Here is a 23,011-nt window from a genome sequence, read left to right as displayed (position 1 = left end):
ACCCTGCAGGTATGCCTCCTCTGGAACTGTAGGATCCCGTCAAGGACAGGAAACCAACTGATGCGGGAGAGAGGTACCGCCTTTTTATCTGTAGGTTTCCTTTCCTTGAAGGGCGGATCTCCTCTCTCCGTGGTGCCGTCGTGGGGGAAGGAGAAAAACCCTCCTAAGTATAATAATGCCACAATTTCAATTTTCCCAGACTTTTCAGTTGATTTACAAAAACAGTGTGCTCAATTCATGGATATAAAGAAGAAACTTAGAGACCGGAATATTGTCTATTCCTTGATCTACCCTGCTTGTCTGCGTATTGTTCATGAGAATTCCTTTATATTTCTGTCAACTCCTGCAGAGGCGGCGGAGTGGCTCCAGATGCACCCTTGACCGAACAGCTGGAAGTGGCTCTCTCATAAATATACTGTTGTTCTCCTAAACACGGACATAGACTGTTCATCTGTATCCATGATAATGGGAGCTCCACTTGAGTAGTAGGCAGAACAACTGTACCAGACACTGAGATCGGTGAAGGTATTCCCTTATGGAAACAGTGCTAAGTATTACAACTGTTTTTTAACTTTTCTCCTTTTCATTCTCCACAAAAGGCGCAAGCTGAAGGTTTTAAAATGTCCTCACAGTCCCCTGATCTGAACATCATTGAAAATCTGTGGGTAGACCTAAACATAGCAGTGCATGCAAGATGACCCAGGAATCTCACAGAACGTGAAGACTTTTCCAAGGAAGAATGGATAAAAATCCTTCAAACAAAAATTGAAAGACACTAGTCTGGCTAAAAAAAAAAAAGTTTACAAGCTGTGATACTTGCAAAAGGGGACGCTACTAGGTACTAACCATGCAGGGTGCCCAAACTTTTGCATCAGCCCATTTTCCTTTTTGTAATTTTTAAAAATGTAAAAGATGAAAATATATATATTTTATTGCCTAAAATAAAAAGGAAAGGTGTCATCTTTAATTGTAGGCCTTTTAGAGATCATTTAATATTCAACTTGCTTAATTGTTCACAATAACCGTAATTTTGAACAGAGGAGCCCAAACTTTTACATGCTCCTGTATATTTTCATATTTACAGCATATCTGGCATACTATTTATTTGTCATTTAGACAGCACCTATATAACTTAAATATAGAGACAAGATTTGAAGCAGACATTCACTGTTTCTCCTGCTTGTGTTCACGGTCTACAGGCTACAGCTCATTAAGGTCAACTTTGTTGGGGAGAGTGGTGGCCATTAATTACATATGGCAGAATACTGTACTGAATGTCCCAGTTATAAAATTGCGCTCTGCATATAGAGGTGCATCTCACTAAATTAGAATATCATCAAAAAGATAATTTATTTCAGTTCTTCAATACAAAAAGTGAAACTCATTATATAGAGTCATTACAAACAGTGATCTATTTAAAGTGTTTATTTCTGTTAATGTTGATGATTATGGTTTACAGCCAATGAAAACACAAAAGTCATTATCTCAGTAAATTAGAATACTTGATAACAGCTTGAAAAATGTTTTTAAAATCCAAAATGTTGGCCTACTGAAATGTATGTTCAGTAAATGCACTCAATACTTGGTCGGGGCTCTATTTGCACCAATTACTGCATCAATGCGGCATGGCATGGAGGCCATCAGCCTGTGGCACTGCTAAGGTGTTAGGGTATGTGCCCACGATGCGTAATTCATGCGTATTTTGTGCGGAAATTTCCGCAGCGTAAACGCATGAATTACGCATGTAAGCCTTCCCCCATGGTCCCCTATGGCATTCCGCAATTGCAATGCCCATGCTGCGGAATTTTCCGCAGCGTTTTTGATGTGCGGAAAATTCCGCAGCATGTCAATTCTTTGTGCGTTTACGCATGCGGAATTGCCATCTACAATGCAGTAGAATACGCAAGGCAATTCCGCATGTGCAAAACGCACGAATTCCGCGCGAAAAACGCATGTCAAATTCCGCATGCGTTTTTCCGGGAAAAGGACATGCGGAAATGATGCGCAAATTTCCGCTTCATTTGCGCATCGTGGGCACATACCCTAATGGAAGCCCAGGTTGCTTTGATAGCAGCCTTCCTTCAGCTCGTCTGCATTGTTGGGTCTGGTGTCTCTCATCTTCCTCTTGACAATACCCCATAGAGAATCTATGGGGTTAAGGTCAGGCGAATTTGCTGGCCAATCAAGCACAGTGATACTGTTGTTTTTAAACCAGGTATTGGTACTTTTGGCAGTGTGGACAGGTGCCAAGTCCTGCTGGAGAATTACATTTCCATCTCCAAAAAGCTTATCGGCAGGGGGAAGCATGAAGCGCTCTAAAGTTTCCTGGTAGATGGCTGCGCTGACTTTGGACTTGATAAAACACAGTGGACCTACACCAGCAGATGACATGGCTCCCCAAACAGTCACTAATTGCTTTAAACTTCACACTAGACCTCAAGCAGCTTGGATTGTGGCCTCTCCACTCTTCCTCCAGACTCTTGGACCTTGATTTCCAAATGAAAACTGGAACTCTGGGACCTTGTGGAGTGTGCCAATGACTGCCTTCTGGACATCTGTCAAGTCAGCAGTCTTCCCCATGATTGTGGAGCCTACTGACACAGACTAAGAGACCTTTTTAAAAGCTTAGGAAGCCTTTGCAGGTGTTTTTTTGTTAATTATTTTATTTTACTGAGATAATGACTTTTGTGTTTTCATTGGCTTTAAGCCATAATCATCAATATTAACAGAAATAAACACTTGAAATAGATCACTCTGTTTGTAATGACTCTATATAATATACGAGTTTCACTTTTTGTATTGAAGAACTGAAATAAAATTAACTTTTTGATGATATTCTAAATTTAGTGAGATGCACCTGTACACCATGTAGCAGATGAGCACTCTCCAGTTGGGCTGCTCTGCTAGACAAATTTATGAAAAATGTCTTATATGAATGGGCCGTGTTTTCCATTATGTCTAGAGTTGGTTCTTCAACTTGTACACTACCTACAGTGAAATTAAAGGGAAAAAAAAAGTTACATTCATAAATGTCATTTATTGTAGAAATTACTCAATTTTGAATTGTGATGCAAAGAGTTTGTGTCGCAAAGTAAATTAAAGTTATTTTAAGTATACATTGTTTTTTTTAAGTTACAGATCAGTGAGGGTTTGTGTCTAGAGAATCCCACAAATTGCTCAAAGCACCACTCTGCACTTGAGCTTCTGCCTCAGTGGATGGGATCAATGGAAAGTCTAGAAGACTATACAACACTCTGTACATACATCCTCATTCTGTGCCTGCTGAGCAGAGAGCTGAAGAGTGTTTTTTTTTAGCAATTTGTGAAGTTCTCAGGACCCAAAGTCCCACAACGCAATTTGCTCCAGCCCTTGGCCAGATTCCCGGGGCCGCTCGCAGTGCCTGGGCTGCTGGACTTTTAATTAATCTCGATTGTGCGTTCGCTACTGAACGGCACACACAACGATGGATTACAGCCAGATGTTGGCCATTGATTGCGTCAGGGCGATAGTTGTGGACAGAGTTGGCACACTGTGCTCCAGTCCAGATCTTTGTGATATATTCAACAGTCAGTCAGTCTCCTGTGGGTTGAATGTAGCAGATGCAATGTATCCTATGATGTATGCATTACACCAGCCTAAGTGTATATGTGATATATGTACAGCAGTTTCAGCATCTCCTATGTGACATATACACAGCAGACTCAGAGTCCTCTCAAATCTTTGGCAATTAAAGTAAACCTTTTCTCAACACGTTTTTTTTTTTTTTTTTACAATGATGTTGACTATTCGCAATAAAACTTTTGATCGCACGCCAAAATCTTAGCAAGTTCAAGAGTGCTGCATTCCTGTGTAAAACTGAATTTTTCGATTTTGCTTGAGGAAAACAGGCTACCTACTAATTCTGCACACCTTGGTAAAGGGTGGTAATATCCTTAAGCCATACTCACTCTACTACACAAATACACATCACCTGATCTGCTTCATTCAATAAGCATTCAAGTTTATACAGCCTGAAGTTTGAAAATCGGCATAAAAACGATGCAGTCAAAATACTTACTTGTCAAGTAATTGTGTTTCTCCTATAAGATGCATACACATCAGACTCAGTCTCCTATGTGATGTGTTCACAGCAGTCTCTATGTATCCATGTGATGTATACAGCAGCCTCCCATTGCTTGAGTTCCATAGAAGTAAATGTGAGCAGTGAGGATTTATTCACTTTGACCAGACATTCACTGAAATCCACATCTGCGTTTGGATCAACTTATTGTGTGAGTGTGCTGTTTAACGAATTAGGTGCTTCTATTACCCGGCCTGTGCCACCAATGTACTCCAGTCAGAGACTGGGGTACATTTCTGGAGTAAGTTACACCATTAAAGAGGCATAACTTATGAATTTGACAGGTGAGAACTGCAAAACCTCGTCTATACTACGCCAATATTGGCATAGCTGACCAGGAGAGGCATGCAAGTGCCAAATGTTGCAATATTTTTGTGTAACTGAGCAAAAAATTTGTGACGAGGTGTTTTACACCAATTTTGATGTAAATACATTAATAAATAGGCCCTTAAAAGGGTATTCCCGTCTCCAAGATCCTATCCCAATATGTAGTAGGTGTAATAATAATAATATTAGCAAATATCTCCAATTAGAAATGTAGTATAGTATTTTTGATTCACTATCTCTCTTACCTCACGTGCAGGCATCGCAGGACCTTAGGTATCCATTGTTACGACCACTAGCAACAAGCTAGCTAACTGTGATTATCAGTGGACGTAACCATGGACACCCAAGGTCCTGCGATGCCTGTACATGAGGAAACAGATAGCAAATCAGAAAAAATATACTACATTTCTAATTGGAGATATTTGCTAATATTACTATTATTACACCCTACTACATATTGGGATAGGATCTTGGAGATGGGAATACCCCTTCAAGTCTGAGGCAGAATTTAGATCCATTTGTACTTTAGAAGACAAATTTATGAATGCAACTTTTTTTTTTTTTAAATGACAATTGTTTTTGTTGCACAGACTCACTTAGCAAGTAGCCTAAACATTAAGGAAACAATCTCTAGTTATATTTAAACTAACGTCAAATTAATCAACTCTAGGAGTGTCCCTGTTTTCAGGACATTGCATGGGAGTTGACAAGTACAAGGTAAGAGAATTAAAGGGGTATTCCCATCCCCAAGATCCTATCCCAATATGTAGTAGGTGTAATAATAATAATATTAGCAAATACCTCTAATTAGAAATCTAGTATAATATTTTTGATTCGCTATCTCTCTTACCTCATGTGCAGGCATCGCAGGACCTTAGGTATCCATGATTACGTCCACTGATAAAGTGACAGCTAGCAAAAATACTATACTACATTTCTAATTGGAGGTATTTGCTAATATTGTTATTATTACACTTACTACATATTGGGATAGGATCTTGGAGATGGGAATACCCCTTTAAATATTTAAATCTGTGAACATGCCCATTCATTGGATGAAACTATTGTAGAGGTGTGCATGGAAAAGATTCTGGCTGTGTAACTACTGGATAGTCACTGATAAATGGCCTAAAAAAAAACAAAGCTACAAACAGAAGAAAAACATTGTATTGTCCATAAAATTCACAACAAAGAAAAACATAAGTAATGGGTTACACCATCTTTTCATAGACTTCAAACTTGTACTGTATGCCATTTTCTTCTTGCATTTCTGAGGATATGCCTGGATATCTAAGGAGGACAAAAAAAACAGGAGTTCAAGTGCATTAACAGTTCTTCACTCTATACTGATTACTGAAATTTTACAACTGAGAGACATATGATTATAGAGCAGAAGAGCAGCAAGAAAATCAAATTTCCCAAAGCGTTCCTGTTATTTCATACAATGGCTAAATTCAGTGCAAATGTACTGCTTTCACAAGACTAAAAAGGATAGTGTTCTGGATCATTGTTGTAAGCACTTATTACAAGTGGCAGTCCATTCACCATCTGGCCACCACTTCTATGGAAAATCAATTTCCTGGATGTTGTGTTTGCCTTCAGCAGTTTGTTTGGATAGAGTTTATTTTATTCCATGAATATGAGTATAGGAGAGCTTAGAGTCCACCAATACTTTACTAATCCGAGTAGACGACCTCCACACTGGGTCATAGAGGCATGAAGATAGTAATCTTACACACATACCATTGTCTGAAGTCAAACTCTGTGGCCGTAATATGCCAATTATTATGAAGCCTCGTTTATACAAAAGTATGGATAGGAGGAAATTGGTGAAGGAGAGAGCGTTCGAGTTTTTGAAAGTTTCAGAAAACCTTTTATAAAAAAAGTCTTGAGCAAGAACCACCTTCAAATTCTGATGATCACAATGAATGACCAAGCATGCCATCTCTAGGGACTACACCCTCAGAATTGGTATATTTTTTAATGAACATAAACTATATAAAAGATACATAAAATATACAACTACAGTACAGACCAAAAGTTTGGACACACCTTCTCATTTAAGAATTTTTCTGTATTTTCATGACTATGAAAATTGTACATTCACACTGAAGGCATCAAACCTATGAATTAACACATGTGGAATTATATACTTAACAAAAAAGTGTAAAACAACTGAAAATATGTCTTATGTCCCAACCCCATTGATAAGGCAAGAAATCCCACTTATTAAACCTGACAGGGCACACCTGTGAAGTGAAAACCATTTCCGGTGACTACCTCTTGAAGCTCATCAAGAGAATGCCAAGAGTGTGCAAAACAGTCATCAAAGCAAAAGGTGCTACGTTGAAGAACCTAGAATATAAGACATATTTTCAGTTGTTTTACACTTTTTTGTTAAGTATATAATTCCACATGTGTTAATTCATAGTTTTGATGCCTTCAGTGTGAATGTACAATTTTCATAGTCATGAAAATACAGAAAAATCTGTAAATGAGAAGGTGTGTCCAAACTTTTGGTCTGTACTGTATGTGGGACAAACACCATATAAATTAATGTACTTTTTTTTGCCCCAAAACAGAAGAGAAATTAAGTAAATGGAGAAAATTGAATAAAACAACAAAAGAGGAATAGTCATCGGATAAATCTGCTGCCGGCTCCAGTTATCCCTCAAGCTCTTTGGTAGCAGTGGTCATGTTGGCAAACAGGGACAACAGCGCAGCAAGGTAAAAAACACAACAAAAAAAACACATGGCAGGGAGCACCAGAGCAGTGTCATAGTATCAGGCGGTTATTTTATGCCAATTCCTCCACTTTCATCAGATCTTGTGATGTTAGAAAATCTTCCAATAACTTGCTAAATTTAAAATTAAGCAACTTTACATCTATATAGTCTAATCTTGCAGTAATCTCTTCCATATGTTCCCTATGTTGTCCGATTCTAGCCAACTATGTGTCCTCAGGAAGTTGTGGACACGTGGTAGTGTGACAGTAGGATCAGACTACACAAGGCATGTTTGTAGTCTGTTATCATGCACACACCGGTCCACTCATAGCTGTATGTACAAAACGAAGACATTCCTTCTATCAACTGGAACAATAGTTGAAAAAAAAAAAAAAAGTTGCTTATGTGTACCTAGTCTTTCAAATTCTATATAAGACCATTACAAAAATTATAGGGCAAATTATAGGGCCCCTGATGAAAGCAGACAAGGAAACGCGCGTCGGGGTTGGCGCATCCACGTGGTAATCTGCCTGGCTCCCATACAGGTATACCCCATATACTTATTAGCTCTATTAAATTAAATGAATAGCATGATAATAAAACGCAGTATAAACTGTTTACTTCTGGTACTTAGGCAACATCAACTTGCTGATCAAAACAGGCATTGATACATATACTTTGATACACCTGTTCGGCACTTTTGCACAGCAACTCCTTTTACACGGCAGCACTTTATCCTGAGCTCATAGACACTATATATAATTACCTATAGGTGAATGATTAATAGTTACTTTTACCCATCTATATTTTTACTCTTTGATATTGTGTTTGTGCACTTGTGTTATTTATACGATTGTAATCTTGTATGGATCTGGATACCTCAAAGCCATCTATTTAATTATCCATCAATTAAATCCATTTATTTGGGACTCTCTTTTTTAAGTCCCATATTGATTTGCCACCTGGACTATGTGCTCGCTTTTTCTTGATTGTTGTTTCCACCCTTGTACACTCACTCTTGACCAATAAAATATTTAAAATAAATTGCACCATTTTTATTGACCTCGTCATTTTTTTCTTCAATCTGTTGATTTAAAAATTATAGGGCAGCAAAGTGGCTCTATGGTTAGTGCTTCAGCCTAGCAGCGCTGAGGTCCTGGGTTCAAATCCCACCGAGGACAACATCTACAAGGAGTTTGTATGTTCTCCCCATGTTTGAGTGGGTTTCCTACGGGGTCTCTGGTTTCTTCCCACTCTCCAAAGACATACTGATAGGGAACTTACATTGTGAGCCCCAATGGGGACAGTGATGATAATGTCTGTAAAGCGTTGAGGAATATGATGGAGCTATATATGATAATAATAATAAATAACAATATACTGGTGTAGATGTCCAAACACATGCCAATGATAAATAACATTTTATTTCATTCAACTTACTCTGGGAGCAGTTTGTATATCTGGAGATCAATTTCAGGCAAATAGGTGTCACAATCAAATTCCTGTTGAATTCTGGTTAGAAATATTCTGTGGCTGACTGGCTTATCCATAACTTCCTGTAAAATATGTAAAAATAAATAAATAAATTAAAGTACACAAAGTAAAAAGGAGTTAAAAATTACAAGGAAGGTGAAACTGAAGCGTCTATTTGGATGTGTATAGAACTAAATTAGAGTAAATTGACTAGAGGAAATTGCATTACAGTCAGAGGTTGCGCTACATTTTCTACAGAACAGTATAAAATACTCTTTTTAGCATTTTTGAGGAGTATTTTTAGCTGGGGGGGGGGGGAGGGGTTAGTATGTAATTAAAGCAAGTCTTATGATACATACGGTACAGACCAAAAGTTTGGACACACCTCATTTAAAGATTTTTCTGTATTTTCATGACTATGAAAATGTTACATTCACACTGAAGGCATCAAAACTATGAATTAACACATGTGGCATTATATACTTAACAAAAAAGTGTGAATCAACTGAAAATATGTCTTATATTCTAGGTTCTTCAAAGTAGCCACCTTTTGCTTTGATGACTGCTTTGCACACTCTTGGCATTCTCTTGATGAGCTTCAATAGGTAGTCACTGGAAATGGTTTTCACTGCACAGGTGTGCCCGGTCAGGTTTAACAAGCGGGATTTCTTGCCTTATAAATGGGGTTGGGACCATCAGTTGTGTTGTGCTGAAGTCTGGTGGATACACAGTTGATAGTCCTACTGAATAGACTGTTAGAATTTGTATTATGGCAAGAAAAAAGCAGCTAAGTAAAGAAAAACGAATGGCCATCATTACTTTAAGAAATGAAGGTCAGTCAGTGCGAAAAATTGGGCAAACTTTGAAAGTGTCCCCAAGTGTAGTTGCAAAAACCATCAAGCGCTACAAAGAAACTGGCTCACATGAGGACCGCCCCAGGAAAGGAAGACCAAGAGTCACCTCTCCTTCTGAGGACAAGTTTACCAGCCTCAGAAATCGCAGGTTAACAGCAGCTCAGATTAGAGACCAGGTCAATGCCACACAGAGTTCTAGCAGCAGACACATCTCTACAACAACTGTTAAGAGGAGACTTTGTGCAGCAGGCCTTCATAGTAAAATAGCTGCTAGGAAACCACTGCTAAGGACAGGCAACAAGCAGAAGAGACTTGTTTGTGCTAAAGAACACAAGGAATGGACATTAGACCAGTGGAAATCTGTGCTTTGGTCTGATGAGTCCAAATTTGAGATCTTTGGTTCCAACCACCGTGTCTTTGTGCGACGCAGAAAAGGTGAACGGATGGACTCTACATGCCTGGTTCCCACCGTGAAGCATGGAGGAGGAGGAGCGGTGGTGTGGGGGTGCTTTGCTGGTGACACTGTTGGGGATTTATTCAAAATTGAAGGCATACTGAACCAGCATGGCTACCACAGCATCTTGCAGCGGCATGCTATTCCATCCGGTTTACGTTTAGTTGGACCATCATTTATTTTTCAACAGGACAATGACCCCAAACACACCTCCAGGCTGTGTAAGGGCTATTTGACCAAGAGGGAGAGTGATGGGGTGCTACGCTAGATGACCTGTCCTCCACAGTCACCAGACCAGAACCCAATCGAGATGGTTTGGGGTGAGCTGGACCGCAGAGTGAAGGCAAAAGGGCCAACAAGTGCTAAGCATCTCTGGGAACTCCTTCAAGATTGTTGGAAGACCATTTCCGGTGACTACCTCTTGAAGCTCATCAAGAGAATGACAAGAGTGTGCAAAGCAGTCATCAAAGCAAAAGGTGGCTACTTTGAAGAACCTAGAATATAAGACATATTTTCAGTTGTTTCACACTTTTTTGTTAAGTATATAATTCCACATGTGTTAATTCATAGTTTTGATGCCTTCAGTGTGAATGTACAATTTTCATAGTCATGAAAATACAGAAAAATCTTTAAATGAGAAGGTGTGTCCAAAATTTTGGTCTGTACTGTAAGTGGAATTCCAAAGTAGATAATACTTTATTTTAAAACACTTCTCAGGATACGTGATAATTGTCTGATGACTGGGGACTTCAGAGAAAATAACTTTGCAGGAAGTATAGGGATTGGACTATAGAGGACCCGGGTAAAGTTATTTTCTCTGATTAAGCCCCCTTTCAGACTGTTTTGACATCTGGAAGAATGACTGTCCAGAAAAGAAAAGCTCATTGTTGCCATGAGTCCCGTGTCATGCCAACAGTAAAGCATCCTGAGACCAGTCATGTTCGGGGGCTTCTTATCGAGGAGATTGGGCTCACTCACAGTTTTGCCTAAGAACACTGCCATGAATAAAGAATGAGATCTAAACATCCTCCAAGAGCAACTTCTCCCAATGATCCAGGAGCAATTTGGTGATTAATGCTTTTTCCAGCATTAATGGAAACTGTATCACAAGGATAACCAAGTAGTTTAGAGAACAAAACATCAAAATTTTGGGTCCATAGCCAGGAAACACCCCAGATCGCAATACCATTGAGAAAAGGGGGCCAATTCTAAAAAAGCAGATATCACAATTCGGTATTTTTGTTTATCCACCCAAGCACAGATGAAACAAGAATGGGTTGCCCCGAGTCAAGATTTGGTTCGGAAGCGGGTATCCAGCTGTAAAAGTCCTGAAAATAAAGGGTCAACACTAAATATTGAGTTTTTGCATAAACTTGATGTCAATAAAAGATTAAAAACTTATGAAATGCTTAGAATTTTACTTCAGTGACCATATAAACATCTAAAAAGATCTAAAAACAATGAAACAGAAAACTTTGTAAAAACCCACATTTCTGGTCAGTCTCAAAACTTTTGGCAAATACTGTTTTTTGATTGGAAGACACTGATGACTACTCGCAGGTCTCTTCTTCAGCAGCCACATACTGTATTAGTAAGTTCCATAAAATTACATCCCAGCAATGAAGCAAGATCACCAAGCTACGACTTTTCCACTTTGGACATGTCATACGAAGAGAGCAATCACTGAAGAAGGACATCATGGTCGGAAGAATAGAAGGAACAAGGCGAAGAGGAAGACCAACAACCCGATGGCTTGATACTGTGACGAAGACCCTGGTGGACCTATCTAGGCTTGAACAACATTGATCTTCCCACAGCGAGTTCATTCAAGTCGCCATGGCTCGAGATCGAGCCAAAGGCCATTAAATAGATACATAACACCACGTTTGATTAATATACAGACGCATCTCACTAAATGAGATCAAAAAGTTAATTTCTTTCAGTTCTTTAATACAAAAAGTGAAGCTCATATATTATATAGAGTCATTACAAACAGAGTGATTTCAAGTGTTTATTTCTATTAATGTTGATGATTATGGCTTACAGCCAATGAAAACACAAGTGTCATTCTCAGTAAATTAAAATAATTAACAAAAAACACCTGCAAAGGCTTCCTAAGCCTTTAAAAAGGTCACTTTCAGTAGGCTCCACAATCATGGGGAAGACTGCTGACTTGACAGATGTCCAGAAGGCAGTCATTGACACACCCCACAAGGTCCCAGAGTTCCAGTTTTCATTTGGAAATCAAGGTCCCAGAGTCTGGAGCAAGAGTGGAGAGGCAAACAATCTATGAGGTATTGTCAAGAAGAAGATGAGAGACACCAGACCCAACAATGCTGACGAGCTGAAGGCTGCTATCAAAGCAACCTAGGCTTCCATAACACCTCAGCAGTGCCAAAGGCTGATCGCCTCCATGCCACGCCGCATTGATGCAGTAATTGATGCAAAAGGAGCCCTGACCATGTTTTGAGTGCATTTACTGAACATACATTTCAGTAGGCCAACATTTCGGATTTTTAAAACATTTTTCAAGCTGTTATAAAGTATTCTAATTTACTGAGATAATGACTTTTGTGTTTTCATTGGCTGTAAGCCATAATCATCAACATTAACAGAAATAAACACTTGAAATAGATCACTGCTTGTAATGACTATATAATATGAGTTTCACTTTTTGTACTGAAGAACTGAAATAACTTAACTTTTTGATGATATTCTAATTTAGTGAGATGCACATGTAGTATTAAAGAGAGACCAATTTATATTTGCGTATACCCACCACCAACAGATCACGTTCTCAGGATTTCACTGGATTTATCAAAAAGTGTAATACTAAGGAAATCCTGAAACCATGATCTCTTGATTGGCATTGAGGACCTGAGTTAGGAAACACTATCCTAGAACATATTTTTAAGATTTTAAAAAAGCAATCTGATTCTTTAGGCTAGTGCCACAGCTTGTAAGGACACTAAACATTGTAACTAAATTAACACATCCAGTATTTTTGGCTGCAAGATCTCTGTTAAAGCATAAAAAAAGAAGAGGATAGGATCTAAACACAAAAACGTTTTCCAGTGAAAAAACCTCCATGCACAAGGCAAAGCTGTAAGAGTGGCACAGAGTTCTTGTGTCTCTGCCAACTATGAATCTACAAGCACTGTGTGCTACCCTATGGTGCACTGCAGTTCGAAGTATAATTTACTTCTCCTTTAATGCAATATACATTGACCAGCAGCAAGTGAATGCTCAAAGTATGTTATCAGACTTTTTTTTCTTGTAGTAATGTCCCCCATCATGGTCCCCATCTTGTAGTAATGCCCCATCCTGCTGGTGGTTCTCCAATTCCTTACGTTCTCTTCCACTCTTCTCCCTCAATGGGACATCACAGCAGACATGTTGATTGATAGCCAGATCCCTGCTGCCTAACTGGTGTTGGCCCTCTACTCCCCCATGGATGCTACACTCACCTGTAGGTGTTGTGTGTTTACAACACACCTGCTCAAGCACTGGTTTAACTGCTGCCTGCTCCGATTCGGCAATAGGTGCCTACGGGTAGACAATATCCAGTTGAATCAATGAGCCGGTTGCGCTACTGTCCAAGCGAAGTAGGATGAGGAGACAGGGTTGTAGGTAATGTTTGCATTTCTATTTGCATGGATGCAAACATTACCTACACCACAGCATCATCCTACTTCGGTCTAACAGCAGTGCAGCTGGCCACTGGGCTCCCGTTAACTCTACTGGATATTGTATAAAATTGAAGGCACACAAAAAAAAGGTATATTTGGGCCCAGAGAGTCTATTTGTGACGTTTACAGTTTTTGTCCCTGATGTGATACAGAGCTGTGATACAGTAATGTGCATGAGGCTTTAGCTAAAAACTGGAGCAGCCTACACCAGTAAAACCATACAAGGTAAAAAATGCACACTCAAAATTATTTCTGTAACACAAACCAACATCCCGACCACTGAAAACAGTAAAAGCCTGTTCAAAACATCAGGGGGTAAAGGGCAGTTTCTGCTGAATTGAAGTGATTTATTCCTTCTTATATAAGTCGTGCACCAGGAGTATTGTTCAGGATACGGCAGAGCCACGGGCGAGAAAAACTCTTACAGTGCTGGTTTCAAACTAAACCATTTACTTATTTAACTGTATATTTTTTACCCAGACCATAGAAAAAACATTTAAATATTATGCGAACATTAATCAACAGCTGAACCTCAGTGTTATACAGCGTGACACCTAAGCAATCGGTATTTACGCTCTTTTTATAAATTTGCCTGCTGGCGTACCTGTCTAAACTGGCCGCCTGTTACCGTTTCACACCTTAATTAGATTAATTATATGCATGTAATGTACAGGCTAGCCAGCGGTATAACACTGACATTTTACAATCTTACAAATATTTCCTCTATTTACCCAACCAGATTTCCCTACCCGTAGTGTTTAGAGGAACAGCCCATCATCTCCTGCAATATATATATTGCTCAAAAAAATAAAAGGGAACACAAACAGAATATAACTCCAAGTAAATCAAACTTCTGTGAAATCAAACTGTCAATCAGTGTTGCTTCCTAAGTGGACAGCCACAGAAGTTGCTCAGGTAGTGCAGCTCATCTAGGATGGCACATCAATGCGAGCTGTGGCAAGAAGGTTTGCTGTGTCTGTCAGCATAGTGTCCAGAGGCTGTAGGCGCTACTAGGAGACAGGCCATTACACCAGGAGACGTGGAGGGGGCCGTAGGAGGGCAACAACCCAGCAGCAGGACCGCTACCTCTATCTTGTGCAAGGAGGAACAGGAGGAGCACTGCCAGAGCCCTGAAAAATGACCTCCAGCAGGCCACAAATGTGCATGTGTCTGCACAAAAGGTTAGAAACCGACTCCATGAGGGTGGTATGAGGGCCCGACGTCCACAGATGGGGGTTGTGCTCACAGCCCAACACTGTGCAGGACGCCTGGCATTTGCCACAGAACACCAGGATTGGCAAAGTCGCCACTGGCGCCCTGTGCTCTTCACAGATGAAAGCAGGTTCACACTGAGCACATGTGACAGAAGTGACAGAGTCTGGAGACGCCGTGGAGAGCGATCTGCTGCCTGCAACATCCTTCAGCATGACTGGTTTGGCAGTGGGTCAGTAATGGTGTGGGGTGGCATTTCTTTGGAGGGCCGCACACCCTCCATGTGCTTGCCAGAGGTAGCCTGACTGCCATTAGGTACCGAGATGAGATCCTCAGACCCCTTGTGAAACCATATGCTGGTGCGGTTGGCCCTGGGTTCCTCCTAATGCAGGACAATGCCAGACCTCATGTGGCTGGAGTGTGTCAGCAGTTCCTGCAAGATGAAGGCATTGAAGCTATGGACTGGCCCGCCCGTTCCCCAGACCTGAATCCGATTGAGCACATCTGGGACATCATGTCTCGCTCCATCCACCAACGTCACTTTGCACCAACGTCACTTTGCACCACAGACTCTCCAGGAGTTGGCAGATGCTTTAGTCCAGGTCTGGGAGGAGATCCCACAGGAGACCATCCGCAACCTCATCAGGAGAATGCTCCGGCATTGTAGGGAGGTAATACAGGCACGAGGCCACACACAATACTGAGCCTCATTTTGACTTGTTTTAAAGGACATTACATCAAAGTTGGATCAGCCTGTAGTGTGTTTTTACACTTAATTTTGGGGGTGACTCCAAATCCAGGCCTCCATTGGTGATTTTTGTGTGATTTTGTTGTCAGCACATTCAATTTCGTACAGAATAAACTATTCTATGAGAATATTTCATTCAGATCTTGGATGTGTTACCTTTATTTTTTTCAGCAGAGCGTGTGTGTGTGTGTGTGTGTGTGTGTGTGTGTGTGTGTGTGTGTGTGTGTGTGTGTGTATGTATGTATATATATATATATATATATATATATATATATATATATATATATACACATATATATATATATATATATATATATATATATATATATATATATATATATATATATATATATATATATATATATATATATACACATATATATACACACACACACACACACACACACACACACACACACACACATATATACACACATATATACATACACAGTCTTTCAACGAGTACAGTGTTATACTGGTGTGGATACAGATTTACACAATAATATTACTCTGGTGAACCGACATTCACCCTTACACCATTTATTCTGTGATTTTACCTGGGTACTTCCAATGTGGCAATCACAGACCGGCAACAAGTTTCTCACAGGCTCTTAAATCAATTACTACTGTGTAAATTACACAGGTATAGAAACAGGTATTTAAGCTCAAATACCAACATAATTGACACAACAGTTAATCAGCATTTTGGGTTTTTTTCGCAGCAAGTTTGAGTACCATTAGGCCAGAAAGACTGCCATTCATATTTACATGCATTGTGCTCCCGTTCTGACTCAGACACTGACCTTTTCTCTTCATTATTTTTTTTCCATGAGAAAGTCAAATCAATCTGACTGTTTATACAGAGATTTTCTACAGTTAACCATTTATATATCACAATTATTTTCCTCCTATAAAAGAAAAGCAAACCCCATTTGCCTTTCATGCTACTAAATCCATGCATTTTTTCCTCCTTTTCAGCCTCTCTAGACCACCTCTTTGAGAAGACCACCCTTTAATCCACAGCAGATGTAACAGATTTTCCATTCTATCATATACAATACATGCTGCCCTCTTGTTTTAGAGTACCATCCCTTTAGAAGACATTGTTCAAGTGGATGCAATTCTGTTTAGTAGACTCAGGCCACGTTCACACATTGAGTATTTCACATCAGTATTTGTAAGCCAAGTAAAGTGGTGCACAAACTGCAGCCCAGGGTCACATGCAGCTTGCGGTGCCATTCTGTGTAGCCCCCAACCACATGGATAGAAAAATGCTTATCTGAGAGATTAATTATATGTGGGCAGCCCCACACAGAAGCGGAGGAGCAGGGACTGGCAAGTTCCAATTGTGCACAGTGCAGACATCTCTGGAAGCCGCCATACATCAAGAGTGGGGTCTCGTCACCCAACGGGCATTGCAGAAAGCATTATGGGAGTTAGACAGGTGGCCTTCCATAATTGTGACTCCACTGCAGTTTATGGGAATTTTGAAACATTAGGTACTGTAACATACCTGGCGGCGTCCTTGCATAGTGGTCCATCTCCCACTGTGCAAGAGCGCACACTTGATCTCCAGTCCAGTCTGCTAGCCTGGCTTCCCTCCATGCTGTCTGCTTGCCTCTGTTTCTGCTGCTTAAGGGCGGCGCCCGATCACTTCCTGCTTCTTGTAGCTGCTGCAGGCACACCCCTTGTGCGTCCTCAGCCTATTGCTGTCTGTCACCTGCTATTTAACCCAGCTCCTCCCTGGAATCCATGCCAGAGCATTGTGTTCTGTCAGTTGGCTTCTAGTCACTGATGTGCCAGGTCCTGTCTATGTTTCCTGCCTTGCGGTATCAGTTCCCGTGTATGAACTGTGTCCTGTCTGAACTATCTTCTAGCCTGTTGTCTTCTGCCTATCCTGGAGGCTGTATTTCCAGGCCAGTGTGAACACGCTCCTAGCCTGTTCTTTCCGCCTTCTAGGGGCCGCATACCTAGACCCGTTCCTGTATCTTGCCTGTTCCTGTCTGAACACGCTCCTAACCTTTTCGTTCCTCCTTCTAGGGGCTGCATAACTAGACCCGCTCCTGTATCTTGCTGCTGTGTCTGTTCTTGTCTGTATACTCTCCTAGCCTGTTACCTGTTTTTCTCTATGTCCGTACCTTCCCTTTTCCTGCAGAATCTGATCCCGTACCTAACTCCTACTCGTTGTCCCTGTACTCCCGTTTGTGAGTTTAGAGTCCACTCGCTACTTCATTGCAAGTATCCTGTGTGTACCTGGTTCTGCCTTTCCCTTCCAGTCTGTTCCGTGTGAACAGAGCCCTGTCCCCTCTGCTCTGCCTTGCTCACCGCTCCGGCGGTTTCCGCTCTGCTCTGACCCCGCGCTCGCCGCTCCGGCAGTCTCGCTCTGCTCTGACCCCGCGCTCGCCGCTCCGGCAGTCTCGCTCTGCTCTGACCCCGCGCTCGCCGCTCCGGCAGTCTCGCTCTGCTCTGACCCCGCGCTCGCCGCTCCGGCAGTCTCGCTCTGCTCTGACCCCGCGCTCGCCGCTCCGGCAGTCTCGCTCTGCTCTGACCCCGCGCTCGCCGCTCCGGCAGTCTCGCTCTGCTCTGACCCCGCGCTCGCCGCTCCGGCAGTCTCGCTCTGCTCTGACCCCGCGCTCGCCGCTCCGGCAGTCTCGCTCTGCTCTGACCCTTTGCTCGCCGCTCCGGCAGTCTCGCTCTGCTCTGACCCTTTGCTCGCCGCTCCGGCAGTCTCGCTTTGCTCTGACCCTTTGCTCGCCGCTCCGGCAGTCTCGCTCTGCTCTGACCCTTTGCTCGCCGCTCCGGCAGTCTCGCTCTGCTCTGACCCTTTGCTCGCCGCTCCGGCAGTCTCGCTCTGCTCTGACCTTTTGCTCGCCGCTCCGGCGGTCTCGTCCTGCTCCTCTCTCGCTCACCGCTCCAGGCGGTCTCATCTTGTTCTGCTCTTGCTCGCCGCTCTGGGCGGCCTCACTCTGCTGTTTGTCCACCGCATCTGCGGTTCTGTTCCTGAGTCCCAGTCTGTACTGGGTCCTATCCACTCGGTGCTCCAACCTGTCGTACCTGCCAGTACCTCCCTGCCTGCATACCAGTTGTGCTTACCAGCATCCGCCAGTCTGCATACCAGCCGTGTCTGCCTCTACCCAGCAGTCTGTGTGCCAGCCTAACCGGCCTGTTCCTGTATTCCCCTGTGTGGGTCAACAGCCGTGTCCGGGGTCTGTCCTGGAGTAGCACCTGGTCCCTCTGCTCGGTTCCTCCTTGGTGCACTGGCGTCGTATGCCGTCGTGCGACCCTGGTCGGATCGGGTGGATACTTAGTTACGCCCCTCCAGCCATTCACTCTCCGGCACGGTCCAGTGGAATCACTACATATACACGCACACGCCACTCAGCCCGGGCATGTGCATTACAGGTACCAAGCAAAAAACCCATGATCCATTGTAGAGAGCCATGTGCATTCATCACCTCTTCCTTTTTTGGGCCCCTTTAGATGCAGATTTTAGGATTTAGAAGCGGATTTTACTGAAAAGCCACATAAAAAAATGCTTTGAACACTCTAAGCTTCCTGCTGGTTTTACAGGGAAATAAGGCGGCTATATGCGAACACCAAAAAGTGATATTCACAATTCGCTCTAAGGTAATAGACTAGCAAGCAAGGAGAGTACCGCTATTAAAACATAACTTTTAAATGATATAGGATTAAAAAGAGCCTCGCTCAAGCAAACACATGATGAAAACACTTGTACATGAATACATAAATATGGCCCATGGATATTATAATGTGTACTGCCGAAAAGAACAACCAGTGCAGGAGAAAAAAAATTGAGTGGTCTCACCCATATCCAAAAGCAAGATGCAAAGTGTAGGTGGCCGGAGCTGGAGGTTAGGGGGATGACTGCAGCTTCGCTACTTTCCAATGTCGTGCCCCATGTAAAAAGACTCCCGCCCTAACAAGGGCAGTACCCAAGTATGGACCTAAACTAAAATTACTCGTACAGTCTCGCCCAACACGTTTCAGCCTCAGTTACGGGCCTCGTCAGGGGAGTGTATTTAAGGGGGGGGGGGGGGTTTAACAAAAGTTAAATATGTCATAATCAGAACCCTGCAATGGCAAGATGATCTGAAAAAGGCATGGGGAGTGGAATGCCTAGGAGCCTCTATGGGGTAAAGGCTAGATCTATAATTATATCTATCTATCTATATTAGAGTGACAGTCAAAGCAAATTGTATACATTTTTAGTTCTCACCCCTGGGAAGAATTCCCTTTGGTGTGATTGTAACACACAAGGTTTCGTAACATTTCAACATTGTTTACTGGTGGCTCAATCATCACAAAACTAACATTTATAATAAATGTCTTTCAGCAAAGTAAATGTACAATTTTACAGTAGTTTAATTTTTTTTATTTTATTTTTTTTTAACGAAACACGCTTTATTTGGTCTAGGATAGTCATGGCGATGCTTCTCCACACAATGGAGAATAAACTGTTTGTCTTCTTGAGTGCTCAGTGAGGAGTTGAATGTACTCATGAGTGCAGTGGAGTTTTCAGCGGCATCATTCACGATTTTCAATCTGGCGACTTTTGAGGATGCATCGATGTAACTTGCATTAGTGCCACAGACAAGGATCTTGATGAAGAAAATCTTGATTTATTTCCAATACAACAAACAGATTTTTTGTGTTTGACGACATGAAGTGATGAAGCTTCACGTGTGACACAAGGTCTTCGGCAAGCTGCACAAGAGTTGAGCAGACATCGTTGCCTTCCTTCTGCAGAGCCAGTACCATCTCAACCTTTTCTGCGGTTGGAACCTCACTGTCAAAGAAAGCCAGACCCACCATAACCTCACTGACTACCACAGGTATCTGATGAAAGTTTTTATTGCTGCCTCAGCAACAGGTGCGTGGATTCCTTTGTATACTACGAATTCTTGCAGTAATGTCAAGTCATTTCGCAGCGATGTAGCAGGGATCTGACAGAGGTATCAAGCTTTCAAGAATAAGCAGACAGTGACAGTTAAAAAATCTCCGTCAATTTTGCAAAGTTAAAAGAAATTAGTGAAGAAACATGAACTTCAGAGTGCATATCACTTTGGCCATCCATCAGGCCCGATGGTAGGTGCCTGGAGTGTTGATGTGTACGTCTGGGTTTACCGACAAACCAAGGAACAGGCGTGCCAGTGTTACAAATTCCTTGTAATCATCTCTTGGATGGCATTGTGTCAGCTGGTTGGTGCAAAATTCAACCAGACACTCCTTAAGTGGACCAAGCTCAGTTGAAACTGTGTCATCATCCATTCCAGCCAAAAACTGGTCTTATCCAGTTGATTCCAGGTAGCCGAAAATCTCTCTCAAACAACTTTATATTTGGACCTGTTGATGCCGGCCACAACTTATCAAACACACTTGCAATAATTAGCTTGTGAATGTGGTGCCTACACGGCAAACGCAGTAGTTCTTTCTGCAGTTTCTGTTACAGGACGCACGCACCAGCCTCTGTACCAGTATTACTGGTCGTGTTGAATGACAAACGACACTTTACCCTAGTTGCTGCAAATCACCCTAACATCGCTCATCAACACTTTAATTTAGAGTAGTAATTAGCAAGTAAATTACAGGCAAAAATTTACTTAGACAGTAAAAGACACAATAGGAATGGTGTAACCTGCAGCCTAAATATTTAGAGATTAAATTTACCTAAAACAGTGAATAATACTGAATGTTGTCTGTAATCTGGCAAGTTTACTTGAAACAGGAAATATAAACTAATAATATTAAATATACTTTACAAATAAGCAAATAGTAGAGAGTGTTAAGGAGCGGTGAGGCCCTTATTGCTGCTCTATATTAAAACGGCTAAGTGTTCAAGGCTTGACATTGAGCCACCTTTTACACACAAACAAAAGAAAGGGGGCGAGACTTTGAATAAAAAAAAAAAACTTATTTTTTCTACAGATCGCATTGTCACCCTAAAAAATTATAATATACAGTGAGTATGGAAAGTATTCAGACCTCTTTAAATTTTTCACGGTTTCATTGCAGCAATTTGGTAAATTATAAAAAGTACATTTTTTTTTCTCATTAAAGTACACTCTGCACACCATGTTGACGGAAAAAAACAAATGTAGAAATGTTTGCAAATTTATTGAGAGAAAAAACTGAAATATCACATGATCATAAGTATTCAGACCCTTTGATCAGACACTCATATTTAAACTGATAGGACTTGATTTGGAAAGGCACACACCTGTCTATATAAGACCTCACAGCTCACAGTGCATGTCAGACCAAATGAGAATCATGAGCTCAAAGGAACTTACTGCCCAAGGAGCTCAGAGACAGAATTGTGGCAAGGCACAGATCAGGCCAAGGTTACAAAAGAATTTATGCATTACTCAAGGTTCCTAAGAGCACAGTGGCCTCCATAATCCTTAAATGGAAGAAGTTTGGGACCACCAGAAGTCTTCCTAGACCTGGCCGTCCAGCCAAACTGAGCAATCGTGGGAGAAGAGCCTTGGTGAGAGAGGTAAAGAAGAACCCCAAGATCACGGTGGCTGAGCTCCAGAGATGCAGTAGGGAGATGAGAGAAAGTTCCACAAAGTCAACTATCAGTGCAATTCAAATGCAAGAGAAACATTCTGGCACCACGCTGTTTTTTCAAAGGATCAATCACCAGGGCATAATTCAGACTGTGTGCTTCAAGACTTAAACGGTGGTGCACATCCAAGAAATATTTCAATCACAAGCAAGAAAAGAAGGAAAGGCAGCACTCACCCTTCTTTAAAACGTTCCTTTATTTTTGTGTGCGAAGCATTTCAGTGTGCAGCATTGGACTGAGACCCCGAAGGGTATGCGGGGGAGAGGAAAAAAGGGACAACGGCCGTTTCGCTGGCTACCGGCGCTTCAACGCTGCAACCCTCCACCAGTTGGGCCTTTATGGCAGAGTGGCCCAACGGAAGCCTCTCCTAAGTGCAAGACATATGAAAGCCCGCATAGAGTTTGCTCAAACACACATGAAGGACTCCCAGACTATGAGAAATAAGATTCTCTGGTCTGATGAGACGAAGATAGGACTTTTTGGTGATCATTCTGAGAGGTATGTGTGGAGAAAACTAGGCACTGCTTATCACCTGCCCAATAAAACAGTAAAACATGCTGGTGGCAGCATAATGCTATGGGGTGTTTTTCAGCTGCAGGGACAGGACGACTGGTTGCAATTGAAGGAAACATGAATGCGGCCAATTAGAGATATTCTGGATGAAAACCTCTTCCAGAGTGCTCTGGACCTCAGACTTGGCCGAAGGTTCACCTTCCAACAAGACAATGACCCTAAGCACACAGCTAAAATAACAAAGGAGTGGCTTCAGAACATCTCAGTGACCATTCTTGACTGGCCAAGCCAGAGACCTGACCTAAA

The 23,011-nt window shown here is 41.8% G+C and overlaps 1 protein-coding gene across 1 annotated transcript in view; it reads right to left on the bottom strand.

Moving 5' to 3' along the window:
- Window positions 1–5,596: 5,596 nt before the first annotated feature.
- Window positions 5,597–23,011, bottom strand: part of DHFR (dihydrofolate reductase) — a 56,348-nt gene continuing 38,933 nt past the window's right edge. Inside the window, exons 5-6 of the mRNA XM_073679282.1 lie at window positions 8,614–8,729; window positions 5,597–5,737 (exon numbers count right to left, since the gene is read on the bottom strand). Coding sequence (XP_073535383.1) covers window positions 5,659–5,737; window positions 8,614–8,729 — 195 coding nt within the window. The 3' untranslated portion in view covers window positions 5,597–5,658. The remainder of the gene's footprint in view (window positions 5,738–8,613; window positions 8,730–23,011) is intronic.

This window comes from Phyllobates terribilis, unplaced genomic scaffold (assembly GCF_046119375.1).
Source record: "Phyllobates terribilis strain yellow unplaced genomic scaffold, ASM4611937v1 Scaffold_1__5_contigs__length_1240528914, whole genome shotgun sequence".
In the NCBI taxonomy this organism is placed as follows: domain Eukaryota; kingdom Metazoa; phylum Chordata; class Amphibia; order Anura; family Dendrobatidae; genus Phyllobates; species Phyllobates terribilis.
Note: the sequence above shows the minus strand (reverse complement) of the source record. Positions and strands in the feature narration are given on the sequence as shown.